The 19,106-nt window shown below is 50.0% G+C and overlaps 1 protein-coding gene across 1 annotated transcript in view; it reads left to right on the forward strand.

The window, feature by feature from the left end:
- Nucleotides 1-532: 532 nt before the first annotated feature.
- LOC132477082 (myosin-16) overlaps nt 533-19,106 on the forward strand; it is a 57,109-nt gene continuing 38,535 nt past the window's right edge. The window contains exons 1-14 of the mRNA XM_060079379.1: nt 533-688; nt 3,298-3,441; nt 6,051-6,207; nt 6,810-6,837; nt 7,174-7,270; nt 7,992-8,084; nt 9,040-9,103; nt 9,478-9,576; nt 11,020-11,123; nt 11,926-12,064; nt 12,921-13,189; nt 14,805-14,975; nt 16,478-16,657; nt 18,371-18,515. Of these exons, the coding sequence (XP_059935362.1) occupies nt 557-688; nt 3,298-3,441; nt 6,051-6,207; nt 6,810-6,837; nt 7,174-7,270; nt 7,992-8,084; nt 9,040-9,103; nt 9,478-9,576; nt 11,020-11,123; nt 11,926-12,064; nt 12,921-13,189; nt 14,805-14,975; nt 16,478-16,657; nt 18,371-18,515 (1,822 nt within the window). The 5' untranslated portion in view covers nt 533-556. The remainder of the gene's footprint in view (nt 689-3,297; nt 3,442-6,050; nt 6,208-6,809; nt 6,838-7,173; nt 7,271-7,991; nt 8,085-9,039; nt 9,104-9,477; nt 9,577-11,019; nt 11,124-11,925; nt 12,065-12,920; nt 13,190-14,804; nt 14,976-16,477; nt 16,658-18,370; nt 18,516-19,106) is intronic.

The following is a 19,106-nucleotide window of genomic DNA, read 5'->3' on the forward strand; positions in this document are numbered from 1 at the left end:
GTTGGGGACAAGCCACAGCAGTGCTGGTACTACAGTGGCTTGTGGCCTCTGCCCAGACCTTAAGGGAAAATGAAAACCAAGTGGTAATCCTTTTCTCGTCCCAGTTCATGGTTAAAACTGCATGCTTTAATCTCTCTTGGCCTTCGTCTTCTCCTCCATAAAATGGACTCCCTGATTCCTACCTCATAGCCTTAGTGTGAGGGGCATATGGGACCACAGATGCAGAAGTGTTTTGTGGTGGTTAGGGGTACACAACTCTGAGGAGTTATCAGCTTCTTTCTTATTCTTGGTTACTAAGATCTAATAGCAGCAAGACATTCAAAGTGACATGAGAGAAGCAGCCCCATGTCTCTCCCAGGCATTTGCTCCAGGCCATACAACAGTCTTGGCAAACTATCCTCTCTTTCCCCTCCAGCACCCAGGGAAGTCCTGGTTCCCACCCGTGGTTCCTACTTGCTCCTCCCTCAGCCAAGCCACAATGCCCAGTGGATCCAGAGGCGAATGTGGGGACGATGTGGACCCAATGCCCTTCCTGACACCTTCCGAAAAGGAGAGAATGGAAGCCATGAGCAAGCCCTATGACATCAAGAGGTCTTGCTGGGTCAAGGATGAGAAGGAGGGCTTCATTTCTGGGGAGATCCAGTCTGAACAGGGTGACCAGGTCACCGTGAAGACGATCACCAACCAGGTGGGTGGGGAATAATCCCCAGGATGAAATTGAGCTTTAGGAGTGGTGGACACCTGGGCTCAAGAGGCAAGGTGGCAAAAAGAGCAGATGCCTCCGAGTCCCCTGTGCTGGGTTCAAGTTCAGACTCAATGACACTCAAGCTGTGGGGCCCTGAGCAGGACACTTTCCCTCTCTGAGCTTTGGCTCTCTTACGACAGAGAGTCCAACATGATAGGGCATGAAAGTACTTTGTATGCTCTAAAACAGTGCATGTGTGAGAGAGATTATCAGGAGAGTTACTTATCTTTAAAGCCCCAAGCACCTTTCATGGGGAATCTATTTTCTAAGAATGAGAAGGAGCATCCCACCCATCAGGAGTGGCGCTATGTGCCCATGATGGCATGAGGAATGTGAGACAGGGCCCTGGGATACCCTGGCCAACCTGAGTGAGCTCTCCAGCGTCATGAGCTACAGATGGTGGCACCAAGATCCTTGCTGCATGGAGGTGGTGTGCTGGGGCTGGCTTGCCCTGGCTTGTAAGGATCTAATGCTAAACATTTGGGGGCTTTGCAACTGGTTGTTAAACCTTTGGCAGCCTGATGTCAGCCATGGTGGAACTGACAAATGGTACAAATCAGGGATTTTTTTTTTCCCCATGCAGCTGGTTTACTACCACACCACTCTCTGCTGGTCTACAGTGTTCAGCTACAAGGCATGACTTGAGAGAGTGGTTAGAAACTTTGGTTCATGAAACCCCTCCCCTGGGGCAGACTCCTGGGGAGGCGCTAGACCTTTTGCTTAACCCTTTCAATAACTTTATATAGTAGGATGTATGGACCCTATTTTGCAGAGGATCAAAGAGATTTTAGGTAATCTGCCTACAGTCACAAAGACAGAAGGTGATGAACTCAGATTCAAAGCTTACTGTATCTGGCTCCAATGCCCATGACCCCTCTACAGCACCACCTCATCTTCCATGGTTGGGCTGCATCCAGGGAGTGTGAAGTCAATCCTTGGTTAATTTCACAAATAAAAGAACAGAGATATTCCATGATCAGAACTTGCAACGTCTAAGCTTTACTGTGTGCCTCCCCTCCCTTTGAGGGGAGTGGCCACAGAAAGATGAGACTATATATAGCTGTGGTAAAGTGGGTTTGAACATGAAAGTCAAGCTTAACTCTCAGGAGAAACATCCTTTTCAGAAAGGCAGGGCACTGCAGTGTTGCCAGGAATGATGGATGATGAGAGTGGAGCCCCAGAGGCCCCAGTTTGGGTGCAATTTAAGGACAACACAACCTCTGTGAGCATCTGTGGTAGACAGGCCATCCAGCCGGGTTTGGGACAGAAAAGACCAACTCATCTGGCTCCTGCGATAAAGGCACAGGCTTCCATTTCTCTGCTGGGGCTGTAAGAGAAGAGTTTGCCTGTGGGCGAGGACCAGAGATCAGCAACTACCAGAAATGGACTCTGAATGAAACCTAGCCTGACTTACTAGGGGGTGTGGTGACCATTACTGGGTGGATTTTCCAGAACTGTCAAGATTTCAAATTATATGCCTGTTGGACTCATAAATTATTAAAAGTCCCAGAAATCCCAGTAGGTGTTTAAGCCTCACATCTCAGGCTTCAGACAGCTGAAAGATATTTGTTTTCTGGATCACGTCTTGAGCTTCGGACCCAGACACTGCCATTTAAGAGCTGGCATGAGTTTTCATTTACAGAGGAAAAATTGGGGTGCAGAGTGGGGATGGGATTTGCCTGCTTGTGCACAGGAGCTCCAGACTCTTAATGCTATATTATTATTATTTTTTTTTTACTTTTTTTTGCGGTACGCGGGCCTCTCACTGCTGTGGCCTCTCCTGTTGCGGAGCACAGGCTCTGGACGTGCAGGCTCAGTGGCCATAGCTCACGGGCCCAGCCACTCCGCGGCATGTGGGATCCTCCCAGACCGGGGCACGAACCCGCTTCCCCCGCATCGGCAGGCGGACTCTCAACCACTGTGCCACCAGGGAAGCCCTAATGCTATATTATTTTCACCCTAAAACATCTACTGCTCATCATTGTTGTCTTTTTTTTTTTTTTTTTTTTAGTCTTGTTTGCTTGCTTGCTTTCAATTTTATACTTCAAGGTGGTTTGGTGGGAGCAGGGGAATGTCTTTTTATTTTTAATGGAAAAGCTCATTGCTATTTAGAAACCACCACTACTTCTCAAGGCAGAGAGCCAAGAGTCACATCTCTGCAAAGGGTCCCTGGGATCAGTGAGCAAGTTCTGATCAGCTACCAGAATGGACTTGGCTGGAAGAGAAACACAGGTTGGAGGTGCTCTGAATGTAGGGAAGGAACTTCAAGGTCTTTTTACTTGGTGCCACTTAAGTTCATATAGTCCTCCCAGCAACCAGCCAAGGAAGCCACTGTCATCTCTACTTCAGAGGGGAGGCAGTTAGGGCTCATATGGCCTTGGAAGTTCTTCCCCATCCCAAGTCAGTGAGACATAGCTGGAACAGGAGGTGGACCCACTGATTCCAGCTTTTTGCAGGACACCAGAGAATGGGTAGTACCCTGTGCCCGATGCCACTGTGGCTGTGACAGTACTATGTCTTAATGCATGTGCTGCTGTGTCTTGACCCCCCAGACGCTCACCATGAAGAAGGATGATATCCAGCAGATGAACCCACCCAAATTCTACCAAGTCAGTGACATGGCTAACATGACCTTCCTGAACGAGGCCAGCGTCCTGGACAACCTACGTCAACGCTACGTCAACATGAGGATCTATGTGAGTGCCAGGGCTGGGTGTGGGGAGGAAGGGGAGGCTGCAGATCTTCTGCCCCTCTCCTGATGGGGAGGGGGCAGCTACTCTACCCTCCCCAGCAACCCATACACATTATGTCTGGGACAAGGGCAGAGGGACCACGTTTTTGACGTGTTAGAATTTCCACCCCAAGGCTTTGGCATCTCAGTGACAGTACAATCCCCATGGGCAGCTGACAGACCCTTTGCTGAGGCTGTCATCCAGAAGTCTTCCTCCTGACACCACCCCTGCGAACTCTCCAATCAAAACATCATTTTCCCCCTAGTGACTTCATGTGGCCTCAGTAGAGGTCCTTCCCTGTCCATCCACCCTCCATCCATCCATTCATCTCTCCTTTCCTTCCTTCCTCCATCCCTCCTTTCTCCTTTCCTTCTAGCCAATTCCATCCAACCATTCATTCATTCAACAAACACTGAGCCCTGTGCTAGGATGAGCAAACCGGGTTACCATCAGTCTCCCTGACCACCTTGGAAATCCTAAGACTTCCCGAAGGTGCTGGTGGCTAAACTCAAAATGGGATATAAGGAAGTTTTGGTGTTTGCCTCTCTAGATGTCTTTACTAAAAAGGAAAGAGGCTATCCGGTGGGACGAGGTGAGCTGGGGCCTGACTTCAAGGTCAGAGGCCGCTGGGGATTTCCTCTACTGGGTTTTGGTGACAGCCAAGAGAACTGCCACATGCTTCCTCCCCTTGTCCTCCTCAATACTACTTTAGTTCCAGATTCAGACCCTCAGCAGCACCATAGCCCCATGCAGTGCTGGAGGATCTCTGGAAAGTTCTTGGGGATATTTGCTGGGCCTGGAGGCTAGTGGGGCCTCACTGAACCTCAGCCTGGGAAGAGCCACATCTGCCCCTGGCTGAGCCTGGAGCTTTGGCTGAGAATGTCCGTGTGGGCTCAATGGCCAAGCTCAGGGCTGGTGCTTACTCAGGGCCCCCGTGCAGCTGAGCCCTTGCTCCTGTGGGTGGCCACATCATGTCTTTGGGCTAAGGGGCTGCAGGCTCTGTGGAGTGTGGCCTGAGGGACCAGGGCAGGAGTCTCCTTTAAATCCAAACACCTCAGCTGAACCACTGATGGAAAAACTGGGGCAGGCAGGACAGCTCCAAGGCCCCGACTGCTGCCCTCTCGTGTCCCTCCTGCAAGGGTGGCGGGGGACCTCTATTTTACATTCTGACCCAAACAGGGACAGAACTAGCTTCTGGTCCACTATCTGCCCCACCCCACCCTGCAGACAGGGCTGGAGGGAAAGAGTGACTCAGTGGCTGGGTCCCAGGATAAGACACAGTGCATCATCCTCTCAGGTCTTTACGTGGGTTCTCTTCCTCTTCTCTTTGCTCCCCTTTCTTTGGATCAGTTTCTATTTAATAAGGTTCCCTTTAAAAACGCAATATATTGCAGCTCTGCTAAGGAGAAACTGGGGAGATATCCCCACTTGGACCAAAATGGAAAGTTTTAAAGTTTACGTGAAAAGAGGGGGCACCAGAAGTCAATGTGAGTGTCCAGCAGGAGAAGTTTGGGACCCATGGATTTGGCCATTTCCTGCCCTCAAATAATTTCTTTCACTACCTCATTGGTTTCTCTGATTTTTAAAAACTGGGATGATTTCCTTAAAAAATTGCCATGGGGTGAAAAGAGAAGGTGGTGTCTCTTCTTAAGAGTAGATCAAACCCAGCTGTCCACCAGTTGGATTGTGTCCACACGGTAAGGACTCCATGAACTCTCATGGAAAATCTCCCCTGTATAGTAAGTGGAAAAAGCAAGATTAAAACAGTATCATATATCACTTATATGTGGAACCTAAAATACGACACAAATGAACATATCTATGAAACAGAAACAGATTCACAAAGAGAACAGACTTGTGGTTGCCAAGGGGGAGAGGGGTAGGGGAGGGAAGGATTGGGAGTCTGGGATTACCAGATGCAAATTAATGTACATAGGATGGATAAACAACAAGGTCCTACTATTAGCACAGGGAACTATATTCAATATCCTGTAGTAAACCATAATGGAAAGAATATGAAAATGAATATATACATGTATAACTGAATCACTTTGCTGTACAGCAGAAATTAACACAACATTGTAAATTAACTATACTTCAAAAAACTTTTTAATTAAAAAATAAAAATAAATCAGTATCATAGAATACTACTGCTTGTTTTAAAAACAAGGTGAGGGGATACGAACGTGTCTCTGGATTTGTTTGTATAGGTGCATCAAAAAACCGTGGAAAGGGGTATTAGAAACCAACACAGAGCTTCCCTGTGGGAGGAGGGGGCGGTCACTGAGCAGCTGGGGGACTTTTTGCTGCGTATTTATCCATACAAATGACTACGTTATGGATTCAGATAATTAAGCCAAAAGAAAATGAAACAGATATGTATTAAAGAGAAGGCTGGTTTTGTTTACTGAATAAAGACTCAGACATAGATTTTGCCCCCAGAGAGAACATCACTGTACCTCTCTAGGTTGACAGGATGATCCAGCCAGGATGCTCTGTGATGGGCCAGGATATGGAGGGAGGAGGGCATCAGGAGGGAGGGCCAGCTAACCATCTTCCTTCTCTCCCGCCAGACCTACTCAGGCTTGTTCTGTGTGACAATCAACCCCTACCGGTGGCTGCCCATCTACGGGGCCCGCGTGGCCAAAATGTACAAAGGCAAGAAGCGTACGGAGATGCCGCCCCACCTCTTCTCCATTTCGGACATCGCCTACCACGACATGCTCATGGGTGCGTGCAATGAGGTCCGCTGGGGCTGTCATGGCAGGGCAAGAAAAGTCCCTGTGCCACTGGGGCTCCAGATGTATTAGACCCATGTGCTACCCAATCCCAACGCTGACCCCTCATCACCCATTGAAGATTTTTTTAAATATTGCTCAGTGAATGCACTTGCTAAGTACCTGCCCTACCTCACACCCCATCTCATCTAAGCATCACAAAAACATGGGATGCCAAGCTAAATAATGTCCAGAACTCAAGTCAACCCTGAACCATTCCCTGTGCAATCTTCACCATACAATACAACGTGATTTTTATTACTATTTCTCTTTATGTTGCTTACGACTAGGCAGCTTCATGGGACGGTGCTTATAGAAACAGAGTGGCTGGTAAAGTTTTGGCCCCTTCTGCAAGGATGTGGGCTGCAGAGGCAGGCGTGTAGCCTCAGACCTCATGGGATCCTAGGTCTTCGGCGTCCGTGGGCCACTGCAGCCATTCTCCAAGCCGGGTGGGATGCAGAGAGATGCAGACGGTGTGGTTAGGGTGATGCTAAATGTCAGAGTTTCTAAGTGTTTTCTAATTACATCTTCCTGTTGACGGTTCCCTCCCTACAGAGCGTGAAAATCAGTCTATGCTAATCACGTAAGTGTCCCTCCTGCCTCTCAGTCTATAGACAAATAATTAGGTTTGTGTCTTACACATGTCATTAAGCCTTCTTAGCATTAATTGGCAGGACTTTGTATGGAAATCTGCAGGCAGAGAGCGAGTGGGCTTAGCGGGGACGACTAAGGCTGCATCTGCTAAACCAAGTGTGGGGGGTGGGGGCCTCCATGTCCCCAAGTCCCCTCCTGCCCTACCCTGTCTGCCCCTGATGGGTGAGATGTGATGATGCCCAGCCCGTACCTTTCATCGTTTTGCTTCTCTGCGGGCAATCCCCTCTTTGTCCTTCACTCGTCTGCTCCCATTTTCCACCTGCAGTGGAGAATCTGGTGCAGGCAAGACTGAGAACACGAAGAAGGTCATCCAGTACTTTGCCAACATCGGAGGAACTGGCAAACAGTCCTCAGATGGGAAGGTAGGGCCAACTGGGCACACTCGGGGCCTCTCATCCCCAGCCCTCCTTGTCTTTGGGTACCCACAGCAGAGCCCGTGTGACCCTCACAGCTGCTCTCTGGGTTAGGGCCGCTTTACAGATGAGGGGACGAAGGCTTAGAGGGAAGCAACTTGGGTGGGGACCCATAGGGAGAAGGTGGCTGCAGTCCCGGATCTGACCCACTGGATGGACTCTGATACCCCAGGCCACGTCTGCCCCCAGAAGTGCCAATGCTAGAGCCCCTTGTGCTTAGTGGGGTAGAAAGGGGAATGCCAGCTCCTGGTTAAGCTGCTTCTGCAGGCCCTGGCAGCCCCAGAGCACAGGGAGCACTAGCTGGGCCAGAGGCAGCGGTAAAAAGCTGAAAAAGAGGAAAGGAAGACTTTGGTGGAAGACCAGGGATGCCCAGGGAAGGGTTTTCAGGTTCACATAGGAATCTCTCCACCAAGAGCAAAAGGAAGAAACAGCAGCTAAGAGTCAAAGCCTCTCATCTGGCAGGGGCCCTCCAATGTCAGGGTCTGCAGGGGGACAGTCCTTACTTAGGCGGTGGCCCTCCTCCCAGGTCCCCTCTAGTCCCGCTCTCCCTGCCTCCCCAAGGCTGTGCCCCTCCTGGGTTCCTGGCACATACGCCACTGTCATTTGAAAGCCCTGGGTCCCCAGGCAGCAGCCGACAGGCCACCGCACCTTGTGTTTCTCTCTGGGTCAGGGGTCCCTGGAGGATCAAATCATCCAGGCAAACCCTGTGCTGGAGGCATTCGGGAACGCCAAGACCACCAGAAACAACAATTCCTCCCGTTTCGTAAGTGTGACAGAGGCAGTGGTGGCCCTGGGGGGGGGCAGGACAGCCATTATCACCGCATTCCAAGGAAGGAAATCAGGGCTGATTGAAACTCACCAATGGGATGAGTCGAGTCATGGCATCTCCTTCCCAGAGATTTTTATCCGTCAGGGTCTATATCAACTGGAGCCCAGTTCAGTATTGAAATCCAGGTGCTTGAATGCAGAGATGTGGGTACACAGTGATGGAGGGGCTGAGAAATTAAAACAGGAGAGCCAGAGATTTGCAGTGGCTGGAAGCTGACAACGTCCCGCCCCCGACCAGGGGGACCATGGCTGGCGGGATGTAGGAGAGGCGCTGTCCCCGGGGCCCTGGTGGATTCTGAAGCTGGTCTGGTGGGAGCTGGGATCATAGAAGGAGCTCTGTAGTGCCCTGCCTTTCCCTGCTGAACCCCCATCTCCGGCTGGGGCCTCTCACGGCCTGGGGAAACAGGGCTGGGCAGGGAGGAGGTGGGGGCAGGTGAGTAGAGGTGAGGGCAAAAGGTGATGGAGATACAGAGAGTCCTATTTCCAGGAGAGTTTGTCCTTGGTTCTGCCAAAGGTCAGGGAGAGGGATGTGGTGTCTCTCCATAAGGAGATGTGGTACAGCGCCCCCTAGATGTGGCTGGCCAAATTCCCACCACTCCTGCCTCAAAGCCGAATTCCAAAGGGCCCCAGCCCTTCCTGTGGGGCACTCGTCTGCCCCACAAGGTCCCAAAGCTGCAGGCTACCCCCAGACCCTAGATTTAGCTCCAAGACTCTCCTTCTCTGCCCATCCGAGTGGGAAACCCACAACTCCACATACAGCCGCCTCTGGCCCAGTTACCTTCCTGCAGTGCCCTTAGAATTCGGGGGGTGGGGCGGCCAAACCCGGTCGCAGGTTGGTCTAGAGCTACACACGTCCCCCCTCACGACCCTCCCCTCTCCTCCCTGCTCAGGGCAAGTTTATCCGGATCCACTTCGGAACTACAGGCAAGCTGGCCGGAGCTGACATCGAGAGCTGTGAGTCAGGCCACTTTTGGAGGGTTCTTGGGGCCGGGACCAGCTACACAATGCGTGGGGTGCAGCGCACAATGAAAGCGCAGGGCTCCTCGCTCAAAAAGTGTTAAGAATTTCAAAACAGCAGCAGAGGGACTCAAGTGTGGGGTCCTTCTGAACACAGCCTGCCACACCCAGGAGGCCGGCCCTGCCCCCGGGTTCCCCGCCACCAGGAGCCAGCCCCCCGCCCAGGCTGTGGGTCTGGGGCAGAAGAAGAGTGGACCCATGACTGGCCATGGCACTGGGCTTTATGGGGAGGGGAGCCCTGCTTTCCATGGAGCCTTGCACTCCAGGAGAATGGGCTGAACTCATGGGCATGTCTGCTTATTCTTTTCCAGATCTCTTAGAGAAATCTCGTGTCATCTCACAGCAAGCAGCTGAGAGGGGCTACCACATTTTCTACCAGATTCTCTCTAACAAGAAGCCTGAGCTTGTCGGTAAAGATCTTTATGTCTATCTGACTGTCCCTTAACTTGCTTTTCCTCTATTTTCAATAACGAAAGAATTCCCATAGTATGGAGGGTTTGGTGTCATACCTGCAGTTCTACATGAATCCCTTTAGTTTAGAGTTATGTGAAGAGGTTACAGGGAAGTTTCTCAAAGTTCTACTCACATCCATCTTCACAACAGACTATGAGGCTTCACACTATTGTTGGCCCATTTCACAGATGGGGCCTTGAGATGCCTGCAACTCATGGCTGAGACATGGACCTGGGATATAGGGCTTTAGACACCCCATGTCTTGCTCGGACAGCAGCAGAGATGTCAGCCCAGGACGACTGCATGTGACAGGCTCCCCTCTGAGTGGACATAGCCCACTGAGTACACAGCTTGGCAAGCACACTGCACTCCCCCCCTCAGCTTGATGCCCTTGTGCAAGCAACAACCTGCTGAACTGTCCATAGCAGACCTGCTCAGGATCTAAGGTCCAGAGAGGGATGAAGACTCAATCTTCCACATATACACCTCCTAACCTAGCCAGAGACTAAGGCATTGAGTATCATCCCCCCCCCCCACAGGTGTGTTTTGTTTGTGTTGGACACAGTGTACTTTTTAATTAATATATGTCATTTTGAAATTGGAAAGCTTCACATTAAAAACCCTATTTCCTGGTTTTTCTGGAATAGCAGAAGATCTGGTAGCCATGGGCCTGCCCTCCCATGTAGCACTGATCAAGGCAGTTGAGTGGTGGTGGACCCTTTGGATGGAGCTCAAGCTCTCCTGTTTACCACACTCTCCACCAAGCTCTACTGCCTTTCTGACCCTAGAGCAGAGTGGCAGGCACCATTTATCTTCCTTCCTGGGCTGTAGTTTTTCTCAACAGTAGAGAGGAAAGGACAGGAAAATATTTCTTGCATCCATGTCTCTTCCAAGAGTGAAAAAACAAACATAGACCAAGAGGGGCACGTATCTGAAGAAAAATAGAAGTGAGCATATTTCTTTGTAAAAGTGACAACATCCCATGCATAGTATATGCAAGTGATTATTATTGCCTGCTGCAATTGTCCTGTTACCTTCTGCCTTTGAGTGCGACCTGCTCTTTACAGGAGAGAGAAAGGAGAAAGATATGCACTCGTTTATTCCAAAAATATCTACTGGTTGCCTACTAGGTGCCAGGTACTGGGCCAAGTGACAAAGGGCACAACCAAGTTCCAGAGACCCTCTTGCCACTCTAAAGTTCTTCATATGCCCTGTGCAAGTCCCTCCTTGACTCTGGGTGATCCCAGAGGGCAGGGACCACGTCCTATTCAGCCCTGTAACCCCCATGATGACACCATCATGCCTGGCACATGGGAGGCATGTAGAGATATGGGTTAAAAATGAAGAAGAAGAAAACCACGTGTCACCAAGCTGCGAACCTGCTTTCCTGCTCTTGGCAGAGAGTCTGCTGCTGGTCCCCAACCCTAAGCAGTACTTCTGGGTGAGCCAGGGCGTCACCACAGTGGATAACATGGACGACGGGGAGGAGCTGCAGGTCACAGACGTGAGTACTCAGCGTGGCTGGTGAAAGACAGGGAAACTCTGGGGCCCTGCAGGCACTGCCACCAGTACTGGGTGGGTCGGGGATCGGGGGGGACACTCAGAGCCACCAGGCAGCAGCCTGGATTCTCCCATGGAGATTTCTGGGGTTGCAGCTGGCATTTTTCCCAAGGCTGTCATAGCAAGCAGTTTCTCTTTGCAGAGTTGAACTGGAATGCGATAGGGACTTAAGGGGGCCAACTACTCCAAGTGACCTTTCCTCCTCCCCAGCCCAGCTAGATGTGACCCTCTAGTCCCACCAGTTCCCACGGCACCCTCTCTCTCCTTCTTTGTAACATGGAGCACCTGAGAATTCTGTTAGGAATATTGTGTACTCTCTCCACCTTGACAGCCAAATTGATTCCTGATGCACCTTTGCCTTCCCCTTCTCCTGGTACCTAGCAAGGAGCCTAAACAGTAATAATGATGGGAAGAATAACACTACTTCCTGGTTATTATTATGTGTCAAGCACAGGACTAAACATTTACACATCATTCTGGTTTATCCTTATGACCATCTACCACCACCCATTTTGCAGAAGACTAAACTGAGGCCAGAGAGGTTAAATACAATGACTATCTCATGGAGCATCTGGTCTGGACTCCTTGGAGGAAAACAGTCCTCTCTCTCTCTGGTCAGGGTGTGTCTGACCTCCAGAGTCCACAGCGTGCCGCAGCAGCCCATAGGTGCCACCCCACGGTGGCCTCCACTCTGTGGAACAGGGAGCCAGGGGTTTCTTGGCTTTCTTCTCCCTGTGGCCTTGCAGGTAGCCTTTGACGTGCTGGGCTTCAGCTCTGAGGAGAAGGTCGGCGTGTATAAGCTGACTGGGGGCATCATGCACTTTGGCAACATGAAGTTCAAGCAGAAGCCCAGAGAGGAGCAGGCTGAAGTGGACACCACGGAGGGTAGGTGTGGGGCAGGGGCCATGCAGGGAGGAAGCAGCTGGCGGGGGTAGGGGCTCGGGGCTCTCTAGGGCTTCCTGCACATTTGAGAGACACGCTGTAAACCGAGAATGTTCCTTTGATATCCAGACATCAATATCCTTGGGAAGGCACGACAGAGTCGGAGACATAATTTTGGCTTCTATATTGCTTTGCCCCTTCACCTTGAGCAAGCATGGAAACCGTTTTCTTTTGTTCCCTCATTCTTAAATTGTTTTAATTGAAGTATAGTTGATGTATAATATTGTATAAGTGACAGGTGTACAATGTAGTGCTTCATAATTTTTACAGGTTATACTCCATTTATAGTTATTATAAAATATTGGCTATACTCCCTGTGTTGTACAATATACCCTTGTAGCTTATTTTATACCTAATAGCTTGTATCTCTTACTCCCCTACCCCTATCTTTCCCCTCCCCCCCTCCCTCTCCCCACTGGTAGCCACTAGTTTGTTCTCTGTATCTGTGAGTCTGCTTCTTTTTAGTTGTATTCACTAGTTTGTTGTATTTTTTAGATTCCACATATAAGTGATATCATACAGTACTTGTCTTTATCTGTCTGACTTATTGTACCGGCCATAATGATCTCCAAGTCCAGCCATGTTGCTGCAGATGCCAAAATTTTGTTCTTTTTATGGCTGCATAGTATTCCATGGTATATCTATGGCACAGCTTCAGACCTCTGTTTTCTTGTTGGCAACATGGGGGTCTCCTCCCCCTCCCCCCAACCCCTTCTCTAAACACGATAGACAGTGCTGGGTTCTCTGGGGCAGGCCACCACCTTTCTTTCACTCACCTGCTTCTTCTGTCCCTACTCAGTGGCCGACAAAGTCGCCCATCTCATGGGTCTCAATTCTGGGGAGCTCCAGAAGGGCATCACCAGGCCCCGGGTCAAAGTAGGCAACGAGTTTGTGCAGAAGGGCCAGAACATGGAACAGTGCCAGAACTCCATCGGGGCCCTGGGCAAGGCCATCTATGACAAGATGTTCAAGTGGCTGGTGGTCAGGATCAACAAGACCTTGGACACCAAGATGCAAAGACAGTTCTTCATCGGGGTGCTGGACATTGCCGGCTTCGAGATCTTTGAGGTGTGTCTGGCCTTGCCTTCCGTCTCTGCTTTGGGGTGGCCACCCTCCTTTGATAAGCGACTTTTCACCAAGGTTCTCTTTTTTCTCACCTTGGACCTTGGGCCGGCCGATCTCAGTCTCTCCTGGCTCTCTGACTTCTGGCCTCCGGAAAGTTCCATCTTCATTTTTACAGTGCCAAGTCACAAAGAACGGGGAGAACATAACAGATAGAATGAGCGCCGTGCTGGCTGGATCCAGCCTGTACTGGCTCACCAGAACTAACTGGTGAATTTTCAAGAACTCTGTGACCAGTTGCCATCCTGTTGATGCATGTCCGAGGTGTATTTACACCATGGAGATCGGCCAACACTACAAATCAGGTTTTGCTTTTTTTTTTGAGAGAGAGAGAAAGAGAGCTGATTTATCAGCACACTACTGGGGGCTCCCACCTCTTGCCCACAAAAATGAGGCTCAGGTCTCATCATAAGACGAGTGCCGTGGGTCAGGAAGATTTTACCTTTGTAATTGGAGGCAGCATGATTAGGAGCTGGGAGACCTGGTTCTGGACTCGGGTTGGCCACCAACTAGCTGTGTGGCCTTCGGACAGTGGTGACCCCTCTCTGAGCCTCAGTTGTCTCAACTCTAAAATGAGCAGGCTGGAAGACATGACCTCTAAGGTCCATTTCAGCTCCACTGTCCTATTATTCTAAGATTTCTACTAGCCACAGATGGGTTAAAAAAATAGTTTAGCCCAATTTCTCTCAGGCTCTAAAAGGCTAATGTGGCTGCTGTCTACAGTAGAATCATTTAATTCCATAGGTGGAAAGAACCTTAGAGAGAGTTTCCAAACCACGCTGCCTGGACTTCTGGGCAGCCGCTGATGGCCAGCAGGGTGAGGCCAGGGAGTGAGGAGGACACCTGTGTCAACAGCAGGGCAGGTGCAGTAGACAAATGGGGCTGGAATCCCAGCTCCTCCACTTCCAAGCTGTGTGCCTCCGTGTTCCCATCTTTGATGAGGACACTGATCATTCTTGCCTTGTAAGGGTTTTGAGCAGATGCAGCTTAGCCAGGGTCTGACACATGTACGTGCTCCATGCAGGTTGCTCTGTGATGACAATGGCATCTCTCCTTTGACCTGCTTTTCATATGAGGCTTCAGCACGGGGTTTCATTCAGAGAAAGCAGTCTCTGGTTTAAAAAAAATAAAAAGGCTTATAAACCCCTCAAACAGCTTCATCCTCCAGATGAGGATGAGAAAAAACAGAGAGAGAGAGAACTGTCTAAAGGCACACAGGAGGTCAGACCCATAAAGCATCTCAAATGATCCATCTCTAGAAATAAAATGGTTCTTCCCACGTTGATGTTCATTAACCACACGGGGCCAGAGTCTGAGTTTCGGGTGCTGGCAGCAGCACTGGGTGGCCCGGGCTCTGTTTCTTTGCAGGGGAGAGTAGCTGAGAAGGGCTTCTTGCAGGGCCAGTGGGAGCACTGACCAGGTGGTGGGTGCATCCGGGGAAATGCCAGACACTGGTCGGCCCTCAGCAAGCTTTAGCTCTGCTTGTGGACCAGCTCTCAATCCCGGGAGAGGCTGTGTCTGTGTCCGGGCTAATGCACCTCTTTCTGTCTTCCTGCCGCAGTTCAACAGCTTCGAACAGCTGTGCATTAATTTCACCAACGAGAAGTTGCAGCAGTTCTTCAACCACCACATGTTCGTGCTGGAGCAGGAGGAGTATAAGAAGGAGGGCATTGAATGGGTCTTCATCGACTTTGGCCTTGACCTGCAGGCCTGCATCGACCTCCTGGAAAAGGTACCACACTTCTCAAAGGAAGGGCTTGGGGAGAGGTCAGGACCCTGGGGCACATCTCAGGAAGGGATTTCACTGGGGCCTGTGGTTTCGGGGGAGTCAGCAACATGGCTGATGACCTCAGTTTATCTGACCTCAAGCTTCCTCTCTGCAAAATGGGTACAACAGCCACTGCAGTGGCCACTGTTAGTTTGGCTGTTTTATGCCTTCACTCATTGGATCATCACAAGCTACCAATGGTGGGGAGGAATTTATTATAACCATTTCACAGACAGGAACAGTGAGGCACAGAAAAAGGAAGTCACCTATCCAAGGTCATCCATCCTATGAGTGGCAGAGTTGGGTTTTAACCAAGGCCATCTAATAGCCTCCCCTGTAATCACACCATAGGGAATGTTTTAACAAATGGCCTCATTCAGTAATATATAGGATTAGCAAATGCAAATTATTATATATATAATGGATAAACAACAAGGTCCTACTGTATAACACAGAGAACTATCTTCAGTATCTTGTGATAAACCATGATGGAAAAGAATATGAAAAAGAATGTATATATATATATATGTATAACTGAATCACTTTGCTGTACAGCAGAAATTAACGCAAAATTATAAATTAACTACACTTCAATAAAATAAATCTTTTAAAAAATTTTAAAAGAAAAGAAAAAATAATATATACTGTTTGATTAAATGCAGAAAAGGGATAGAAAAAGGACATTAACAAGACAGATGACAAAATTTGAACAAAGTCCGAACAGACTTTGATTTCTTAGTTTGATTTCTTAGTTTTCATCATTATGTACAGAGGTTATGGTAACATTTGGAGAAGTTGGATGAAGGATATACAGGAATGCTTTGCACCATTTTTGCAAGCCTGAAATTATTTCAAAGTAAAAAGTTAAAAAATAAAGAAAGAACATACCTTGTCTCCGAGGTTCACCCTCACGCCCGTCATAGAGAAGCTATCATCCAGGCAGCCAGGGGTCTTCAATAGGGGCCAGCCTTACCTCCCTAGAAAAGTCTCCAAAACAGGCAGTGGACTGCGTGTCCCGCAATACCTACAAATACCTGCCTGTCCAGCTGTCACAGAGCCTGAAACGCCCTCATGCTTGAGCTTTGGGATCAAGCGTTGCCTTCTTCCAGGAGTCTGCTCTAGAAGAGAAGACAGGTGTCATTGATGATGTCACCATTTTTCTGAGAGCCAAGCCTGCCTGGCACCACTATTTAGGTGGGATTAGCATTTGGGGAGCTATGTAGCCCCCTCAGAGATGTCAGTCTTCCCTTCTCTTGGACCTGATGAATTCTAGCCTCTTTCAAGTCTAAAAGGTCGTGGCATTCGAAGGTCATGGAAGACTAGACCATTCCCAGAGGTCACTGCCCAGAGTTCTGCATCCTGGCCGGCCACGTGGAATCTGGGGCACCCCTCCCACCAGCCCCAGGCCAGCACCAGAGTCACCCCATTTGCCCCCTCTAATGCCATCCGCTCCACTTCCCTTCTAGCCCATGGGCATCTTCTCCATCTTGGAGGAACAGTGTGTCTTCCCAAAGGCCACCGACGCCACGTTCAAGGCAGCCCTGTATGACAACCATCTGGGCAAGTCCAGCAACTTCCTCAAGCCCAAGGGGAGCAAGGGCAAGGGGCCCGAGGCCCACTTCGAGCTTGTCCACTATGCAGGCACCGTGAGTACCTCCTCGGCACCCCCTGTGGCCACCTGCCCAGTGCCTCCAGCTCCCACAAATGTAGGTCTGTCCTGCCACACCCTCCCTGAGGCTTCCTCCCTCCCCCTAACCCAGCCACCATCGAACAGGGTGATCAGTTGATCGAAATGACCTCTGGCTTGTACTTCCTCCTCACTTCTCCCTCTGGGAGTTCCAAAGCAATCTAGCCAAGGATGCCCAGCAGTTCATGCCCTCAGACCCGCCAGGGCCATGCCATTGTCTATGGCCCTCCGTTTGACGGCTGAACTTCGATCTTGGTCAGAAATGGCGACGCTTGCAGGGAATTCCCTGGCAGTCCAGTAGTTAGGACTCCATGCTTCTACTGCAGGGTGCACGGGTTCAATCCCTGGTTGGGGGACCTAAGATCCCACATGCCACGCAGCAAGGCCAAAAAAAAAAAAACAGACAAAACTTGCAAAAAGAAGGAAAAAAAGTCCATGAGTCCAACAATTATTCCCCAGTTGACTGATTCATCCCTTTGACAGCACGTGGCCACCAAACTAACAAGGTGACATTTACGGAGTGGCTTTTTCACTCATGACAGACCTAGTCCTTGGGGAAGAGGGAAATTAAGTGCAGCCAGGACTCAGGTTTATTTGAATAACTGATGGGGGAAACAATCAGTGTTGCCATCAATCCAATGCCTCCTGTTACCAAGGAGTTTGTTGAGCCTCTCTGGGTTTCGCTGTGGGGAAATGGCAGGCTTAGGACAGAGCTGTCAGGAAAGCTGCTGTTGGATTGGGCATCGGGGCCAAGCTTTTATGATCTCAACAACCATGATAATGCCAATTACTGGCCAAATGGACTGTGCCGCTACCCAGAGCAAACGGGCTTGGGGCCGAATTGCAGTGTTCCACCCCACCCTCCACGATGAAATGAGAAGGGCTTGGTGTTTGTAGCAATGGGACATCCAAAGTCAAGTGGGGCCTATGTACTTCCAAGAAGGCTCTAAGATGAGGCCCAGAGGTTATGAATGTCACACACCACATAGGAGAAGAAAAGCCCAAAGGTTTTGTCTTCTCATCTGCGTCCCTAGGTTCTCTGTGCTCAGTTGAATGATCTGAAAGGCACCTTCCTCTTTGCCTCTCCAGCTGGGGCTACATGGCAAAATGGGAACCAGAAATTAGTGGATGTCCAATTACTTGGACACAGGAAGCCCCCAGTTTGGATGGATGGAGCCCCCCTCCCACCAGGCAATGGCGGGGGGATGTGTGCTTCTCAGCAAGGAGAGAATAGATGTCCTTGTAGGGAGTTCTTCATGTTGCTTGGGATGCCACTGGTCAAGGTCAATCACTGAGCCAGGAATAAGATCAGCCAACCTGGGTAGAAAAAGACCCAGGGGTCAGGGAGACTCAGTGTGGCCAGCAAAGCAAGACATGTAAAAGAAGGTCACACCTGGCAAAGAGTAGCTGGAGAGTCCTGGTGTGTGGGTAAAGCTCAGAGACAGGGTGCCCTAGACAGGCAAACTGCAAATGCCCAAGAGATGGGGGTTCATGGATGTCCCAGGGCTCCAGGCAAGTCATCAGGACAGGAACTGAAGTCCCAGGAGATGGGGCTGAAGGTTGGTCCTGGGAACCCAGAGTAGACAGAGATGTAGATTGAGGTTCTGGCTGTGGGACCTGAAAGGTGGAATCTGGGCCTGAAATGTAACCACTGGCATTTGCCCCCTTCCAGGTGGGTTACAACATCACGGGCTGGCTGGAGAAGAACAAAGACCCCCTGAATGAAACAGTGGTGGGCTTGTTCCAGAAATCAAGCCTGGGGCTCCTAGCTCTTCTCTTCAAAGAAGAGGAGGCTCCAAGTATGGCTGACCCCTCGTGTGTCCAGTCTCTCTGTGCCGATACCCTTTAGCGGCCAGAAGTAGGGAAAAAAGAAAACAAAAACTCTCATATTTGACTCTTGTTGAATGAATGAATGAACGAATGAACGAATGAATGAAAAGTTGCTTGAGATCGGCTATGGATGCTACTGCAATAAAGAGGTACAGATGCATCCTGGGAGCTTCTTCCATCAACCGAATTGATCACTGGGCCCATATCACATCTAGGTGGAGCGATATTGCTTTGGAAAAGTTGATGCCCAAAAGCTCTGTGCTTATTTTCTGCTCCCTGCTCTCCTGTCTGAGCCAAATGTCAAGCTCAGTTCTGCCTCCTACCCAGTAGAGGTCATGTGACCCATAGGGGAACACCCAACAGGGCCGCCACTTAGAGGGACAAGAACTGCAAATCTCCTTGGGCTCAGAGATGTGTGCGCCACCAGCATGCAATTCCTCCAGATGGTGTGGGTTCTTCCTCCTCCCCAGGCAATGGCAGCAGTGTGTTGCCTTGGGCCAGCCCTAAATCACAAAGGGCTACAGACCCTCCAGGAAGCACAGCACTCCTTGGGACTGTTATGCCACAGTCAGCCCGTT

The sequence above is a fragment of the Mesoplodon densirostris genome, chromosome 16 (genome assembly GCF_025265405.1).
Source record: "Mesoplodon densirostris isolate mMesDen1 chromosome 16, mMesDen1 primary haplotype, whole genome shotgun sequence".
NCBI classification, from domain to species: Eukaryota; Metazoa; Chordata; class Mammalia; order Artiodactyla; family Ziphiidae; genus Mesoplodon; species Mesoplodon densirostris.